Source organism: Pseudoliparis swirei, chromosome 4, assembly GCF_029220125.1.
Source record: "Pseudoliparis swirei isolate HS2019 ecotype Mariana Trench chromosome 4, NWPU_hadal_v1, whole genome shotgun sequence".
NCBI lineage: Eukaryota > Metazoa > Chordata > Actinopteri > Perciformes > Liparidae > Pseudoliparis > Pseudoliparis swirei.
In genome coordinates, this window is record NC_079391.1 from 32,772,345 (window position 1) to 32,790,131 (window position 17,787).

The following is a 17,787-nucleotide window of genomic DNA, read 5'->3' on the forward strand; positions in this document are numbered from 1 at the left end:
CACGGCTGTTATGAATAAAAGTTACATATATATGTAGATTTTTTGAAAAGAACATTTATAAAAGGGATGTAACATTTAGTAGAAGAAAAAAACAACTTGAAGGGTAACAATCTGAAACTGCCTGGTTTTAACACACCAAGTGGAAGCTGCTACTTTTTTGTACATCATTTTTTGATGAGTTTATGGATGGCTTTTTACTTTTTAAATTAGTTTTAAAGACTTTTTGTATAAAAATTATTTACTGTTCATTTTAAATATCATATAGAATAGCTATTTATTTTCAGGAACATTTTGTATGATGAACTGATTTACTGTAATAAGGGATAAAGTTCATAAATGTGCTTTTACATTAACATAGTCGAGGTATACTTAATAATAATGTTGATTTCATTATAATGGTGACATGTGTGAGATCTAGAAGATGTAACCAGAGAATGATTGGACCCTTCTTCTATTAATCTGCAGCAGAGCTTTGTTTGTTGGTTTTGTATTTTTTTTTCTCAGTTCTATCAAACATCTTCCATTTTGAATTTCTCAGATAAATGTGAAACTCATTTAATTTAATTTACCTGTCACTATAGGTATTAATTATATTTAAAAACAACTGTTTTTGGCTAACAAGACCACGATGTATGTCCCTATTCAAATAAAAACCATAATCAATCGTCTTTGCCTCTTTTTTTGTTGAGTGCAGTACCACACCTCCTCCACTAGATGGAGACATATGCCGTGTTTTCACAAGCAAGGCTGAGGATAGGCTGTGCACAGATATGAAAGTGGTATAAATCCTCTCATTTCACTATGCAAAATTTTTTTTAAAGTGCATTTCTCACAACATTATTCTATACCTTTTTATATCGGCTAATTAATTTTAGATTGTTCAAATCCAACTGTCTTCTCACGTACAGTTGATCCTTTTATGCAGTTATTTGTGTAATATATTTTCCCTTGTGAAAGACGTGTCTGTAAGTTATAGAAGTTACATCGTCAGGTGGTTGTGCTGGAGTCATGAAAGACACCTGAAGGTATCATCAAAGGAGTTTTTAATAATGTGTAATTGATTGATGCCAGTACAAACATTCAGAAAACACACAACGGAGACATAATTTAAGGAGGAGGCACATATGCATTTCTCTTAGTTCATATATTATGTATGTATTATTTGTTTCCAGCATTTATGTTCCTCCTCGCCGTCACTGTGACACGATGGGACGCTCGTGATGTCGAAGAACTATTCAAACATGTCGTTGCCTTAACTTAACGCTTGTACTCATTGTGTAGCCTTGAACTAACTAACACCGTGTCGTGGAAACAAAAACAAAAACAGAAACAGACGTTCCGAACGTCACGAATAAAAAAAAAACGTGTACAGGAAAACAAATAGATTGCATGAACTGCCGAGAAGCAGCGTTGTGTAACTTTCTGGGTTTTTGATGCCCAAACCAAAGTAAACATACTCGTTCTGAGCTCAACCATAAGACGCGTCTCTTTGGTTCGTCTTGCAGCTGCTCACAAAATATCCTGAAGTGGGCACAGCACCCAAAATACAGAAACAACGACACAAAACGAGACACGGTGCTGTGTCACGGCGAGGAGGCCTCCTCCTCCGAGGTCACGGACATGAACAAGACAACGGGTTCTTTGTCCTGACAGACACGCCGCGCACTGCAGAGGATAAGACGAGGGTCACTTTGTCTTCTGCAGATTACATACGAGAAACTGGAAGTAGAAGTTTGTTCAGCTGATGCTGCGGTCGCCGCGTGAAGCTCTCTGGGATCGAGGTGGAACCCAACGGCGCCTCGATCCCAAAGGCTAAGGAGGAACAGGGATCTGATCCCGTTTGAATTGTGCCATGAATTATATTTAACTAGTTTAATGCTGAAGAAGACTTGAAACTAGAGATCTAGACCAGAAACTCATGTTTACAATGTTTACTGAGGGAATACATCAAGAGAGTCGCCCCCTGGTGGTCAGTAGAGAGAATGCAGCTTCAACACATGACGCATAGACTTCTATACAACCAGGAGTCGCCCCCTGGTGGTCAGGAGAGAGAATGTATTTGTAATTCATGGCACAATTAAAGCAGGATTAAAAAGTGTCTTTTGCCTTGACAACAGTACACATTTAAATAAATAAAAGGTTGTGTATTCACATTGGTTTTCTCTCTAAGTTCACTCTGAATATCATCTACTCAACGTTCCTTTCCTGTTTCCACTCATCTGCTGTCATATATCATGTCCAATAATCCTAAAACATGTATACCTCTGAGCCATCGGCCCCACACTGTGTTCTTCTTCAGACAGACACAACAATAAGCGTCAACATGTGGGTAAACAAACACCGTCACCCGATGCTGCTCCACCACCTGTGTGGCGCACATCTCCAGCGGCCATTGAACCAGACGGATGCTGCCTTCTATAAAAAAAACTCATGAGGAACAAAACAACTAAATACAAATTATATTACAATACACGCGGTACAAATGAACTCAGAGCAATAAAGTTATCACATATAATTGAAATATATTAGGAGGGGCGGGGGATTTGAAACAGGAAGTCGCACTTTGACCCTTCTTAACCCCAAAATCTGTGCACTGCAAATGTTCTTAAATAATGAATTCCTCTCCGCCGGCCTCAGTGGAGCTCGCCGCCGGCCGGCAGACAGTCGCCGCTCCGCCGCTGGCTTCTCAGTCGTTCTTTCACTGCGTTGAGAGGAGAAACACGACGACGGTGAGTAAACAGTGTGAAGAAGAAGAGCGCGGCGGCCACGGAGCCCGTTGCACTCACCGTCCACGCACTGCACTCGGGGCTCCTCCCACTCGCCGTCTGCTTTACAGCGAACCGTCGGCAGGTGGCGCTGTTGGAACCCGGCGCTGCACTGGTACCGGATGATGGAGTTCACCGGGAAATCCGCCCTCTTGTTCCCGAACATGTGGGCGTTCTCCACCTGTGGCGGGGCGCCGCAGGTCACTGAGGAGGGAACACGCAGGCGGGGGTTATTTCACTAGTTCGTTTATTTGCGTCTGTAGATTTCTTCTAAATTCACCAAAAGTGACCATTAGATAATGTCTGTGTTTACATATTTAAACATAACATTTCATAAAACACAATAACTCCTCCTCTTAATGTGACAAATGAAGAGGTGACGTTTCATGTTGAGATCTATGAGGTCATGTTTTGACCCTATAATACAAAAACGAACTAACTTTATTAATAAAAACTATATATTATGAAGCTTCATGCAGAGGGGTTAGTCCACACAGCATCCAGAGACTAATTTATATACATTTATTATAAATATATATATATATTATGAAGCTTTATGTTGAGGGGTTAGTTCACACAGCATTTCGACTAATTCATATACATTTATTAATAAAAACTATATATTATGAAGCGTTATGCAGAGGGGTTAGTTCACACAGCGCCTCCGTCTGGGCCGACGTACCTGAGCCTTTCTTGCAGGTGAAGGGCAGGTGGTAGTTGCAGGGCACGTCGTTCCACTGGCCGTTCTCATGCCAGATCATCACCACACAGTCCTCTCCGGAGTAGAAGTAGTTATCCGGCTGGTTCGGCTTCCAGTTCTCGTATTGCTGGAGAAGAGGAGGAAGTGACATTGAACACAGACACTGAGGCACAGGGAACGTTTACAATACGGCCGTCGCCATGTTGTTGTTTTTTGCAACCGATAAAAGGAAGTTACCATATAAGCCCCGCCCCTAAAGCGCCCCCTGCTTCATGGTCTGTGTGACTCTAAATGACCATAAAGTACTAAATGATGACATCATGCTGTATAGAAGAAGACTTGAAACTAGAGACTGAGACATAAACTCATGTTTACAATGTTTACTGAGGGAATACATCAAGAGAAGTAGAGTCACTATATAGACTTCTATACAACCAGAGGAGCCCCCTGGTGGTCAGGAGAGAGAATGCAGCTTTAACACATGAAGCATAGACTTCTATACAACCAGAGGAGTCGCCCCCTGGTGGTCAGGAGAGAGAATGCAGCTTTAACACATGAAGCATAGACTTCTATACAACCAGAGGAGCCCCCTGGTGGTCAGGAGAGAGAATGCAGCTTTAACACATGAAGCATAGACTTCTATACAACCAGAGGAGTCGCCCCCTGGTGGTCAGGAGAGAGAATGCAGCTTTATCGCATGAAGCATAGACTTCTATACAACCAGAGGAGTCGCCCCCTGGTGGTCAGGAGAGATAATGCAGCTTTATCACATGAAGCATAGACTTCTATACAACCAGAGGAGTTGCCCCCTGCTGATAATGCAGCTTTAAAGAGAGAATTTGTGGAAGTAGTGTGTCATGAAAGTAAATGCAGCCCTTCTCTCTCAGGAAGGTAACCATGGTGCTGTGTCCTCTGACTCATGGGTGGAGCTGCTCTCGCCTCACTGGTACCTGGAGCAACACGACTCCACCAACACATGTTATTTTAACCACAGTGATGTTTCCCAGACAAAGTCCTGGTAAACAAGTCAATTTATTTTTCTGCTTGCGCCTCTTTTTTCTTGTATAAACCTGGCTGTGTTGAGTGCTGCAGCTGTTCATGACGCGGTGCTATTTTGGTGCTTGTTTTGGCATGACGTTGCATTTCACCTGCTCAGACAACACACACCAAAAGACATTCACACACACACACACACCTCCTCTCATTAGTGCAAACAGCAATTTTCACTGCTTCAGTTGACTAAGATGACTTTTCGTGCACGTTTTCAAAATAAGGGCCGTCAGACATAATCATTCAATCATCATTCATCACTCGTTTTGTGTCTCTTTGTGGTTGTTTTCTGTGGTTTTGTAGTCATTTTGTGTCTGACTGGACATTTTGCACTGACTTGTTGTCATTTTGCATCTCTTTGTAGTTGATTTGTCTTTTTGTGGTTTTGCTTTTTGTTTTGCATATATAATTGTAGTCACTTTATAGTCATATAATGTCTCTTTGTAGTTTTTTTTTAGCTCTTTATAGTCATATAATGTCTCTTTGTAGTTTTTTTAGCTCTTTATAGTCATATAATGTCTGTTTGTGGTTGTTTTGCATCTCTTTATAGTCATATAATGTCTCTTTGTGGTTGTTTTGTGTCTCTTTATAGCTGTGTTGCATCTCTTTATAGTCATATATTGTCTCTTTATGGTTGTGTTGCATCTCTTTATATTCATATATTGTCTCTTTATGGTTGTGTTGCATCTCTTTATATTCATATAATGTCTCTTTGTGGTTGTTTTGCATCTCTTTATAGTCATATATTGTCTCTTTATGGTTGTGTTGCATCTCTTTATAGTCATATATTGTCTCTTTATGGTTGCATCTTTTTATATTCATATAATGTCTCTTTGTGGTTGTTTTGAGTCTCCCTGTTGTTCGTTTGTGTGTCTCTGTGGTCGAGTAAAACTTAAATCTAAATAAAACCATCTGGGAGAGAACAACCACCTGTACTTTTGTTTTAAGGATTTGCAAATCAAATAGGTTGGAACCAGCGACTTCTCTCTCCCCGGAGTGGGAGCAGCACACCAGTATGAAGTCCTCACTCACCAGTGGAGAGCCGTCTAGCCAGCGGAAATCTTTCTCTCCAGTCTTGTCATTCAAGCCGATCCACTGGTAGTCCTTTGCGTTTGCTATTGGAGAAGGAAAAAAATGTGGCGATATTATTTTTTCACCATCTCCATCTCGAACACACACACACACACACACACACACACACACACACACACACACACACTCACAGTTGACAAAGTCTTGCTCCTCCGGCGTGGCGATGCCGACCAGGTGGGCGTTCAGGGCCTGGCAGCGCTGCTCGGCCTCCAGCCACGTCTCCCTGTGAGTGAAGTGCAGGTAGCAGTTCCCCTGAAACTTCGTCCAACCGTCTTCACACTGCTGCTCATCTGCAGCCGCAACACCAAAGAGTCAACGTTCATTCAATGGACGCCGTGCCGAACGCCCTAAATACATGTGTAATCAGTGTCGTTTAGTATATTTCCTGTTTTTGTTTTTAGGCCTCGGAAACTCAGACATCTACAAATGGGTTGGACAATTTAAAGCACGGCATCTGATGATGAAGAAGCTCTTCTGTAATTTCTTATCATTCTTTGTTGAAGCTGATGAAGTGCTTGATATTGTTCTTCACCCATGTCGTGTTTCAGTTTGAGCTAAATATTCTGTATTTTGTCTAGTGAGCATATTTTTCCACTGACGCCGGCCGGTGTTTCCACCCTGACGCACAAAACAAACGTCCCAATGCAGGAATGGAAACTTATTCACAATGCTCCACTTCAGTTGGGAGAGTTCAGCCCAACAGTAAATGCATTTGGGGAATTTACCTTTTCTTTCTTCCTTTAACTGTAACATTCAAAGACTTCATTCATTCTCCTGCTCCACCTTCATGACGTCAACGTCAGTTCAACCAAATTATATGAATATGTTGCTAAAATGCTAAACTATTAGAGATGAGGAGATATGTTGCTAACAGGCTAAACTATTAGAGATGGAGAGAGATGTTGCTAACAGGCTATACAAAAAAGATGAAGCTGTTAAATTGTAATCATCTAGCGGCTGGCTAGTTAGCCAGGTACCTAGCTAACTAGCCAGCCGAGACAGTTCAATGTTGTGCATCTTTGGGCCATCAGGATTCCTCACAGAGCCACAGCGAGTATTGATGCTATCGGCCGGTGATGTTCAGCATCTCTTTCTTTCTTTCTCTCTCTTCTGTTGTTTTTGAGAGGCTGGTGTTAGTATGTTTGAGTTGAAGCTGATCTCATACCGATCTCACAGCGTTCCCCTCCGTAGCTGGGCAGGCAGAAGCATTTATAAGAGTCTGCGCTCTCCACACAGGTAGCTCCGTTGGCACACGGGTTGGGATCGCACACCTCTACCTCTGCAAGAAAGGGGGGTGGGTAACACTACTGTATCAGCGGGGGTGGGGGGGAGGAGGTGTGATAGACGGACTATCACACTTTGGGACGGACAGGTTAGTGAACAATACTGAAGCTGCTGCAACTTCTGTTGCAAACTTGAAAACGTACTACACACTAAATCGTATTACTTGAGGCCTTACCAAATGATGGAGATATTTACTGAAATATACAAAACAAAATTCAAAAAGAACTGCAAAAAATTGCAATGTCTGCACTGCAGTAACTTTCTGTTTGAATCTGTGGTTAGTTGCAGCAGAAGATCAGTATTTGTTTTCCAGCAGAATGAGAGCAACCATATGGCCCCAGATAGCACACATGTGGCCCCGGGGTTAAAGCATGCAAACAGCAGAGAGGAGGCGCCATGCTGGCACAGAGAACCAAAAACAACATGGAGGCTTGAATTGTGATCTGACGTGTGACACAGAGGCTGTGCAACCTCAGAGCAGAGCTGACACACATATTGGACAAGCAGCCAAACACTCAGTCTGCCACAGAGAAGGACAACATGAACATCAGAAAATCAAAGGAACACAAAACAAAGCAAAGTTATGGGGCCAAACAATTCAGGACAGAAAAGCAAGGAGAGAGTAATACTGATTTATGAAATACAATCGCAACCAGTTACGTATCTGAACATGTAACTGACAAGCTGATTGATGAACAGAATGCAGAACAATATAAAACATGCAAAGTGCTCAACAACGAAGACATTCAGAGAAACCCGACCGGTCAAGTCTGTTGAGACAGTATTGAATTCAATAGTTTTTTTGGAGTAAGAACGACAGGAAGGACATGCAACCGTTTAAGGACTTACCTTTACACGGAGCAACCTCTTCCTCTACCGGGCATGGAGCAGCACCGCAGGGGTTGGGTTTATATGGGGTAAAACCACCTAGAAACACAGGTCAAATTATTCAATGACACACAGATGCGTCGATCTCACAAGTTCAGAAGTATCGTATGGAAGGAATAATGCTCACTGAGGTGGCCATTATCATGAATTACTGGATGCCAGAACTACTGCCCGCTGCAAAGTCCATTCATTTCTGATAGATGAACACTTGAGAGAGCAACACTCGCGTGTCCCATGGCCACACAAAAGACTATTTATTTATATTTAGAAACTTCAAAAATCATTTCTTCCTTGTCCAATGCGGCGCTTTTAAAGCATTTGACATGCAGGAATAAATTATAGAAACTGTTCAACTCAAAATGGCGTCCTGCGCTTTGTTTGCAATGCTCAGGCCCAGTTGTATATCAATTTACAAATGACAAGAGACAGAAGAAGTGGACGTAGTCGATGTGATGTCACTAAGTCGTACTTTGTGAATTGAGACCGAGGTAATAAATCAAGTGAGTAGTAAGGTCATTTTCTCATAGACTTCCATGCAATCTGACATCTTTTTGCCCCCTGGTGGTCAGTAGAGAGAAAGCTCGTTTTAAGACACTTCCGAATCGGCCTCACTCGGTAGAACCGGAGGTAACCGTCTGCTAATGACAGAAAAAATTAAGAATGGGTCGACCTACCATCCAGTGAATAAGTTTCTTCAACGACGTCTGGTATCGTCACAGAGGTTGCTGTTGTTGTAGAGGGAGGAGCAGCCAGTGCTTTAGGGGAGAGCAGAGGGTGGGGGGTTCCAAATCCAGACAAATGTCCACCACTCCCCTGTCCAGAGCTGGTGAGTAAAGTCCCAGAGAGTTCCTGCTCTCCAGAGGATGATACTATGAGCTCAGTGAACCCTGACTCCACAAGGGTCACATCCGAGAACAACCCAGAGCCACTTTCAGAGCCGCTGAGATCCCCAGATCCAGAAATGTCTCCAGAGCCACTGAATGCCAGAAGGCCTCCACCAAGCTCGTACTCCTTGTGGGTAACAGTCAGTTCTGGATCGATGAGTAAGACCGGTACCTCCCCCTGTCCAGAAGGCTCTCCTGAGTGTCCACTAGCACTCCTAGAGGATAAATCTGATGGGAACCCACTGAGAGCTGATCCAGAAGAATCTGTACTGCTGGGACCTGATTCTCCAGAGCCAGACAGATCACCAGAGATCCCGGTGTCTCCAGAAACAGACAGATCACCAGAGATCCCGGTGTCTCCAGAAACAGACAGATCACCAGAGATCCCGGTGTCTCCAGATCCAGACAGGTCTCCAGAGATCTCGGTGTCTCCAGATCCAGACAGGTCTCCAGAGATCCCGGTGTCTCCAGATCCAGACAGGTCTCCAGAGATCCCGGTGTCTCCAGATCCAGACAGGTCTCCAGATTCAGACAGGTCTCCAGAGTGACCCCCAGAGGCACCATCAACCGAAGACCCTGAGCCGAAGTCTGCTGGGCCTGAGCCAGAGTCTGAAGTCTCCACAGGTATAGGTGGCACGATGGTAGGACCAGCTGAAGAGACGTATAGAAGAAAAGAGTCAGTAATAGTGGAAACAAATAAGACATTTGTTCATAATTTAAATATAGCTTACCGGGTGTCAACAAATAAGTCATTGATGTTTGGTTAAGGAGGGCCTCCTGGATGTTTGTAATGTTCAGTCCAGTTTCATTTGCAATAAGTCCAAAATCTGCTGTTAGAATTGAACAATGAGCGAAAATGATGAATGAATGATTGATACAAATACATGTTTTTATAAATCAGCCTGGTAGATACCAGCCAAGCATGTACCTCTGAAACAGTATGCATCAAATCTGGCATCAAGTTCAGGCAAGTTGGTCTGGTTGAGGTGAGAGTACACAGTGTGCACTCCTGGTTTCCCAGCTCCACACTTAGTGCTTGGCTTGTTGATGGGGTAGCGGACGCTGTGATCCACGAGCCAGCCAGCGCGGCAATTGTCAAAACCGAGCATCCAGGCTGCGTAGAGCTCGCGGGTGGAAGCCAGCACAGCGTTTTGCTTTTGACAGCTAGAAGCAGCCTCATCATAGGTGAAACCCTCTGCGGAGCTCTCATGGAAAATCTCACCTGTGGAACAGAAGAGAAGGAAATGTCCAGATGGGGAATAAACACAGAAAATTACTTTAAATATTTGATGTTATAGCTGTATAAAAGCATAAAGCTAATGTTGGTAGCCCTGTTCGGGGAACCTTCCCTGTCAAATAGGTTTGCCAGGAGGAAGGAATTTTTATTTTCAGTATTATTGCCATTTTGTATAATTGTTTCTTAAATTTCTTCATGTATCCCTGTTTGTGTCCTATATGCTTTATTGTTATGCTGTTATTAGGTATAATACATATTTTTGAATGCCATGCGGTTGTTTTTTTGATGGCGTGGTATTGCAATAGTGTGGTTAACGCATCAGCCCAAATAGCTTCAAAATAAAAGCTTTTTGACGACAAGTTATTTTCATACCTTTGAGCCCAACAATGTGGCAGTACACGTCGTATTTCTCGTCTGCCCGCCTCAAACCATACGACCGAACTCCAGGTTGATCCCCCAGATCTCCAGTACACGTACTTGCTGGGAAAACAATGGGGTACCTAGAAAAAAGGGAGCCGAGATGACGTGTTGTGTTTGCGACATGAATCTCTCTGCCATGCTTTGAAAAATAAACTTCAGATGTACCTTACAGTCTGGTCCAGTAACCATCCTGCATCACACTGGTGATATCCAGCCATGTATGCAGCCTTCAGTTGCTCTGGCGTGGCGATGGAGGCGCCGACACTCTGGCAGGCCAGCTGGGCCTCAATGAAGGTGAAGGCGTATCGACTGGAGCCTGATCGATAATGGAAGACCACATCTGTGCAGAGAAACCAAGGACTTAGTTATTAGGGACACTTAATTAAGTTGTATAACTTCATTCCAGAACAAGGACCCCGACCCGAATCTCATTTCCTCCACACAAAGTATCCAAGCACTACTGACTCATTCACTTCCCCTTTGACTCAGATTCCACCGCCCAACGAGCCTAATCCCTTACTCTACATCTCTTACTCCACGACCATCACCCCTTCATCCCTTACCGTACATCCCTTCACCCTGTATCCATCACCCCTTCATCCCTTACCGTACATCCCTTCACCCTGTATCCATCATCCCTTCATCCCTTACCGTACATCCCTTCACCCTGTATCCATCACCCCTCCATCCCTTACCATACATCCCTTCACCCTGTATCCATCACCCCTTCATCCCTTACCGTACATCCCTTCACCCTGTATCCATCACCCCTTCATCCCTTACCGTACATCCCTTCACCCTGTATCCATCATCCCTTCATCCCTTACCGTACATCCCTTCACCCTGTAACCATCACCCCTTCATCCCTTACCGTACATCCCTTCACCCTGTATCCATCACCCCTTCATCCCTTACCGTACATCCCTTCACCCTGTATCCATCACCCCTTCATCCCTTACCTTACATCCCTTCACCCTGTATCCATCATCCCTTCATCCCTTACTGTACATCCCTTCACCCTGTATCCATCATCCCTTCATCCCTTACCGTACATCCCTTCACCCTGTATCCATCATCCCTTCATCCCTTACCGTACATCCCTTCACCCTGTATCCATCACCCCTTCATCCCTTACCATACATCCCTTCACCCTGTAACCATCACCCCTTCATCCCTTACCCCAAAACCATCATCCCTCCATCCCTTACACTACATCTTTTCACCAAAGAACCATCATCCCTTACCCTACATCCCTTTCCCCACGACCATCACCCCTACATCCCTTACTCTGTGACCATCATCCCTTCATCCCTTACCCTACATACCTTACCCCACGACCATCACCCCTTCATCCCTTACCCTACATCCCTTTCCCCACGACCATCACCCCTTCATCCCTTACCCTACATCCCTTCACCCCACAACCCTCATCCCATCATTTCATGACCCTCATCCCTTCCTCTTTTAACCACCTTCTCCTCCCATGGTCCATCCCTCAAACTGGTAACTGGACATTATACAGTTATCATAACATGCATCAGCAGTTCAGTATTACTGACCAGTTGGAGGTATCACAAAGCCTCCAGGCCGAGCGGTGAGCGTCTCCAGCTCTCCGACCGCCTCGCTGTCTGTGGTCGTCCGCCAGAAGAACACCTCTGGGTTCTGTGTCATCGTGGTAACACTCAGCATGCCGCTTCCCTTTTCCATGATGCCAGAACCTTCCTCATCGGGAGACTCTGGAGGGGATTGAGGAGAAGGGGATTAGTGATCAATCTCTGCTGTAGATGTTGTTATGCATAGTGTGTTTCTCATAGTTTTTCACTAAAAACCTGCGGAATGTAGCTGGAAACAATATTGATGACACCATGAGACTGAACCAAACCAGTAAACCAGAAAACCACAATATTAAGGTCAAAGATACTTCGACAGCTTCCTGTGCTACCCCAAACTTTTAGCATTGTTGTCTTTCCTATAGATTCAGTGTCATGTATTTGTTGGTTGAGGGGGAATTAGGACCCCGAGCAGGATCCTTGTTGCTGCTGAACGAGCACACCTAATCTCACCGCAGAACCTTTTCGTCTCAGAATATTTGATTATTGAATACGTTAATAGTGAGTATCAACATTTAAACCAAAACGATGGCCCACCTGTGTAGCAGAAGGCGTCGTAGCGGGAATCCGGAAATGGGTATCCTGTCTGGTTCTTGTGAAGGTAAACCGTTCGCACCCCCAGCAGACCGCCTCCGCACTGCGGCCGACGGATGTTGATGGGGTAGCGGACGCTCCTGTCTCCTAGCCAGCCGGCGTTGCAGACATCCATCCCATCCTGCCAGGCCAGGTAGAGCTGACCAGTGGTGGCCAACTGAGCTCCCTCATCGAAGCACGCCACAACCGCCTCAGAGTAGGTGAACTTTTCTGCAGAAGTTTTGTGGAAAACTCGGCCTGTATCGGATAAAAGAGGTACATTAAAGTCAATAAGTGAAAAAAAAATTAACTGTGAGAGAATTCCCACAGCAGAAGCATTGCGGTGTTAATCTCAGTGTACCTCTCATCTTCTCAGTGTAGCAGTAGACATCATAAGTGTTACTGAGCTTCCTCACTCCATATGTCCGGATCCCAGGCAGCATCAGTTTGTCGCCATAGCATTTCTCACGAGGATCTTGGATCGGGTACCTTTGGTTCAATGGAAATGAGCTTTCATTTACGGTATGTCTTCAAAAACAAAAACTCCTTCTGTTGGCGTTCTCAAGCACAAACTAGTCGCGCTGCAATTCAGCCCTCAAGCTGATTTTAAAGCGAACATTGCCAGTAGTGTCGGTGCTTGTTGGACACTTTTATACAGTATACTGTGTGTTTTGCTCTCATTACCACACGCGTTTAATGTTTGTTGGTTACAACCCTGAGTGTGACATGTTGCTCTGTGATAAATAGAGAGTAAAGAGTTGTTGTTGCCCATCATATGACAAACTGACCTGACTGTGTGGTCAGAGAGCCAGCCGGCGTCACACTGGTGGTATCCATCGTCGTAGGCCGCTTGAAGCTGTTGGAGTGAAGCCATGACGGCATTGTTCTGGACGCACGCTGCCTTCGCCTTTTCAAAAGTCAAAGTGTAGCGGCCCATGATCGGCCGGTAGTGGAACACCAAACCTACAGAGGCAAGGACTTTGGTTTTACTGGGAATTAATTCACTAACATCTACGAACAGCAACACATTTTGCAGAATCGCCTGAAGCACTTGGAGCACTTGTCTTCTAAATGTCGTCGTATTTGCACCTTCAAGGGTTATGGCATGTCATGTCAACTTGGCCCCACAACTACAATAACCGTATCTCGTATACCTTGAACCTGCACCTGGACGATGTCGTGGCTGTCCTCGATGCCGTGCTGGACCTCACAGCGGTAGAATCCTGTGTCACTGGCCCGCAGCTCGGATATCTTGATGCTGGCGTCCGTGGAAGTCGAGGGGTAGCCCACCAGGTGAACTCTGTCCTGGAAGCTCTCGCTGATGAGCACCTGTCCCTCCATGGCCACCAAGACCATTTTGACGTGTTTTTTGGTGACGAGGCTCCATTTGATGCGATGAGCGAGGGGAGCGATGGCGGGAGCTCCCGGGTCTGGGACCGTGTGGTCCTATACGTGGGATACAAAAACACATTGTTTATATTTCAACCATCTCTTTAGCTGCCGGGTGTTTGACTTTCGTCACCAGCTGGTCAGCAACTGTGTCCGAGTGCGACTGAAAACGACTCTAATTGAGTGAGGTGATGATTCTCTGTGGTCGTCACTTGAAACAACCTTTTTCCCATTTATGTTGTCGTTTGATTCAGTGTAACTGAAGATTTAAAGTGATAGTAAATCACCAAATCCATTGCAGTGCTATTTATCAAACTAGATGGTTTGTTTTCGGAGATACCTGTCGGAGGATGTCTGCCTCCTCTCCAATATTACGGGACTATTATTTATGGCAAAAGAATACATTTGAAAAACACAATTGAAATGTCAATTTCCAGAAATCATTCTGAAATTGTGTTTTTCAAATGTACTTATATTATATATCAGTATATATCGGCTAATATCTCTACGGACGGCACTTCCCAAACTAGGCTACTCGCACCAACACAATCTAGATAGGTAAATAGCTCTGCAGGTGATAGGAAGAGATAAGTGTTTTTGAATCTGGGGTGAACTGTCCCTTTAAAGTATGTGCACTGTGGCTTTCAACACAATCTAAATATACATGGTGTAGAATGGAATATCAGGTGGGAAAACCGACGCTGATTACTCACCTTAAAGTAACACGGTAGAACCAGCGAGGAGCCCAGTGGAGGGCGCTGTGGCTCCTGCAGAGGAATGCTCACGCTCAGCACCTCCTCCGGGTCTGTGGAGGAGACCAGCGAGAGTTCTCTGGTGAAAACACTCTGGAGACTAGACTGCTGCTGATGGCAACGACGTGCATGGGAGAGAAGCTCCAACAATCTCATTAAAATAAGGATTGTATTAGATGCACCGCATGCTTTCTTACCCATAAAGGAGTGCTCTTCATCGATGTAATCAAACGCTGCTGAGATGGCGTGGAGACACACGGACAGCAAGACGACCCTCGTGATCATGTTTCACCTGAGATACAAAAGAAATTAAGATCAGGAAGTAAATTCTCTTTGTAACATAAAATTATTATATATTTCTGTGTTCACTGAATAAGTGAAAATGCAAATCCCAAAACAAACAAATAGATCTTTTTAATTGAAAGTTCAATTATTTGTGTCTGTTTACGTGACACATGAAGCATAGACTTATATACAACCAGAGGAGTTGCCCCCTGGTGGTCAGTAGAGAGAATGTAACTTTGACACATGAAGCATATACTTCTATACAACCAGAGGAGTCGACCCTGGTGGTCAGTAGAGAGAATGCAGCTTTAAAACATGAAGCATATACTTCTATACAACCAGAGGAGTCGCCCCCTAGTGGTCAGTAGAGAGAATGCAATGTTTAAGACATTTCTTTTCAGAACTGGAGGTTCAACTCCACACTCCACGACTACACACTGAAGTCCTCCAGGAACATCCATTCATTGGAAACATGCTGCGCTGCAGTTGGACTGAATGCCGCCTCTGTCTTCATGAACAAGCTTCTGGTCGTGACGACATTCTTCCTCTGTCGGCTCGGGTCAAATCCATCACACTCAAATCCAAATGATTCAAAGCTCCACCTCTGGAGTCTCTCACAGACATGATTCCAGTTTTCCTAAACAAAAGCTTCACAGCAGCGACTTCTTTCCAAAGAAACATCTTCTGTGACGTCGAGTGGTTACAACTCTCACACAAGGAGCTTCATTCGAGAGTGAATGTGAATGTTGTCTGTTACTCCATCAGAGTAACACTTCCTGCTCCACCCTCCTCCAAAGACAGACACGTTCCCCAAATTCAGATTGTACAGAAATTAATCGCTAAAAACCTGCGCTGATGGACACAGACGTAGATCTTATTTCAGCCTCAGCACAATAGTGACACAATGCTATTGTTTAATTGTTAAAAAATAATAGTTATTGTATATTATCCTAACTGCCTGTGTGATAAGTTCATTCATAGTTCAGTCTGAAATTTATGTTATTTCTAAATATATTTTTCTTTTTTTATTATTGCCTTTACTTGATGGTTTTAAACTTGGATTCAAATCTTCATGTTTAAATGAGAAATATTAATTATGTATTATTTGTTCCGTTATTTTAATTTTATTTTGGTATTGTGAAACGTATTCTTTGTATTCTATAATTTACATAGCTAGGATACTAAGTTACTGATTATAGAGTTAAAAATAATATCTGCTTTGAAGTGAACAACATGACAAATACAGATCTTTGATTTGTAAAAAATATATATTGTGTTCATATTTAAGAAAAGACAACTCATAATAAGCACAAATAAAGATGATGGAATAAGATAAAGTCAAACAAAAAACAGCTTTTTAGAATAAGAAACATTTTTGCAATATAAAGTGTATTACAATAACATCACAAGGTTGTGAATGAGGATATATTAAGGTTAAAAAGAAAGAACATATTGTTGTTAAAACACTGTATAATAAAGCACACACAGGAAACAACCTCATCACAACATCCACATTCCCTCATTAAATATGCTGAAGCAAAAGTATTTCACTCACCTGTTGTAGAACCTCCAAACTCTTCTTCGGTGGTGTATTGTTGGTGGTCAGCTGAGCTCCGGGTTGTGAGTTTTAAAAAGTCCCAGTGAGCTCAGGATGCTCGGCTGTGTGCAGAGGAGGGAGACTGGGACCAGGTCTGGTTGTCACACCTCTGGGGGGGAAACACCGTCAAGCTGCTCGCCGTGAAGTCTGAGGTGGTGCACTGCTTTCAGAATAAAAGCACGCTGCTGCTGTTTGAAATATATGGATGGGGAAGTGTGCGTGGGGGGGGGGGGGGGGGTGGAGGTAGGAGGACGTACCGTTCCAGACGACGGGTGGAAATGAGGTAATAATATTCTTTGAATAACTTCAGACGACTGTACTTCTACAGCTTGGCATTTGAAATGCTCTCCTAATAACTTTATTATTATAGTGATTTTCCAAAAATAATTCCACCATCACCTCCCAAGTGCTGAAGATTCATGATAAAATCCACATCACCCCCTTACTCCTCACCCCCTTACTCCTCACCCCCTTACACCTCACCCCCTTACGCCTCACCCCCTTACACCTCACCCCCTTACACCTCACCCCACCTCACCCACGCCTCACCTACACCTCACCCCTTACGCCACCTCACCCCTTACACCTCACCCCTTTACACCTCACCCCCTTACGCCTCACCCCCTTACACCTCACCCCCTTACGCCTCACCCCCTTACACCTCACCCCACGCCTCACCCCTTACACCTCACCCCTTACGCTCACCCCTTACACCTCACCCCTTACGCCTCACCCCTCACACCTCACCCCTTACGCCTCACCCCTTACGCCTCACCCCTTACTCCTCACCCCTTACGCCTCACCCCTTACGCCTCACCCCACGCCTCACCCCTTACGCCTCACCCCTACACCTCACCCCTTACTCCTCACCCCTACACCTCACCCCTTACTCCTCACCCCTTACACCTCACCCCTTACGCTCACCCCTTACACCTCACCCCTTACTCCTCACCCCTTACGCCTCACCCCTACACCTCACCCCTCACCTCACCCCTTACGCCTCACCCCTTACACCTCACCCCTACTCCTCACCCCTTACCCTCACCCCTTACGCCTCACCCCTTACGCCTCACCCCTTACGCCTCACCCCTTACGCCTCACCCCTTACGCCTCACCCCTTACACCTCACCCCTTACGCCTCACCCCTTACACCTCACCCCTTACGCTCACCCCTTACGCCTCACCCCTTACACCTCACCCCTTACACCTCACCCCTTACGCCTCACCCCTTACACCTCACCCCACGCCTCACCCCCTACAC

At 44.6% G+C, this 17,787-nt stretch overlaps 1 protein-coding gene across 2 annotated transcripts; it reads right to left on the reverse strand.

Annotated features, from left to right (window-relative positions):
* Window positions 1-1,026: 1,026 nt before the first annotated feature.
* Window positions 1,027-16,609, reverse strand: LOC130192994 (aggrecan core protein-like). Of its 2 annotated transcripts, XM_056413262.1 has the most exons (20): window positions 16,485-16,609; window positions 14,842-14,936; window positions 14,606-14,697; window positions 13,658-13,949; window positions 13,292-13,466; window positions 12,865-12,992; window positions 12,468-12,761; window positions 11,880-12,056; window positions 10,486-10,660; window positions 10,273-10,400; window positions 9,592-9,885; window positions 9,395-9,493; window positions 8,454-9,314; window positions 7,741-7,818; window positions 6,773-6,886; window positions 5,739-5,897; window positions 5,548-5,630; window positions 3,448-3,592; window positions 2,787-2,969; window positions 1,027-2,701 (listed from the first exon to the last, which is right to left on the reverse strand). In XM_056413262.1, the coding sequence occupies exons 2-20, from the start codon at window positions 14,927-14,929 to the stop codon at window positions 2,634-2,636; spliced, it is 3,633 nt and encodes a 1,210-aa protein (XP_056269237.1). In that variant the 5' UTR covers window positions 14,930-14,936; window positions 16,485-16,609; the 3' UTR covers window positions 1,027-2,633. The 2 variants fall into 2 exon arrangements, with proteins under 2 accessions (XP_056269237.1, XP_056269238.1); XM_056413263.1 differs by lacking the exon at window positions 16,485-16,609 and having other exon boundaries at window positions 14,842-14,985.
* Between the last annotated feature and the right edge of the window lie 1,178 nt (window positions 16,610-17,787).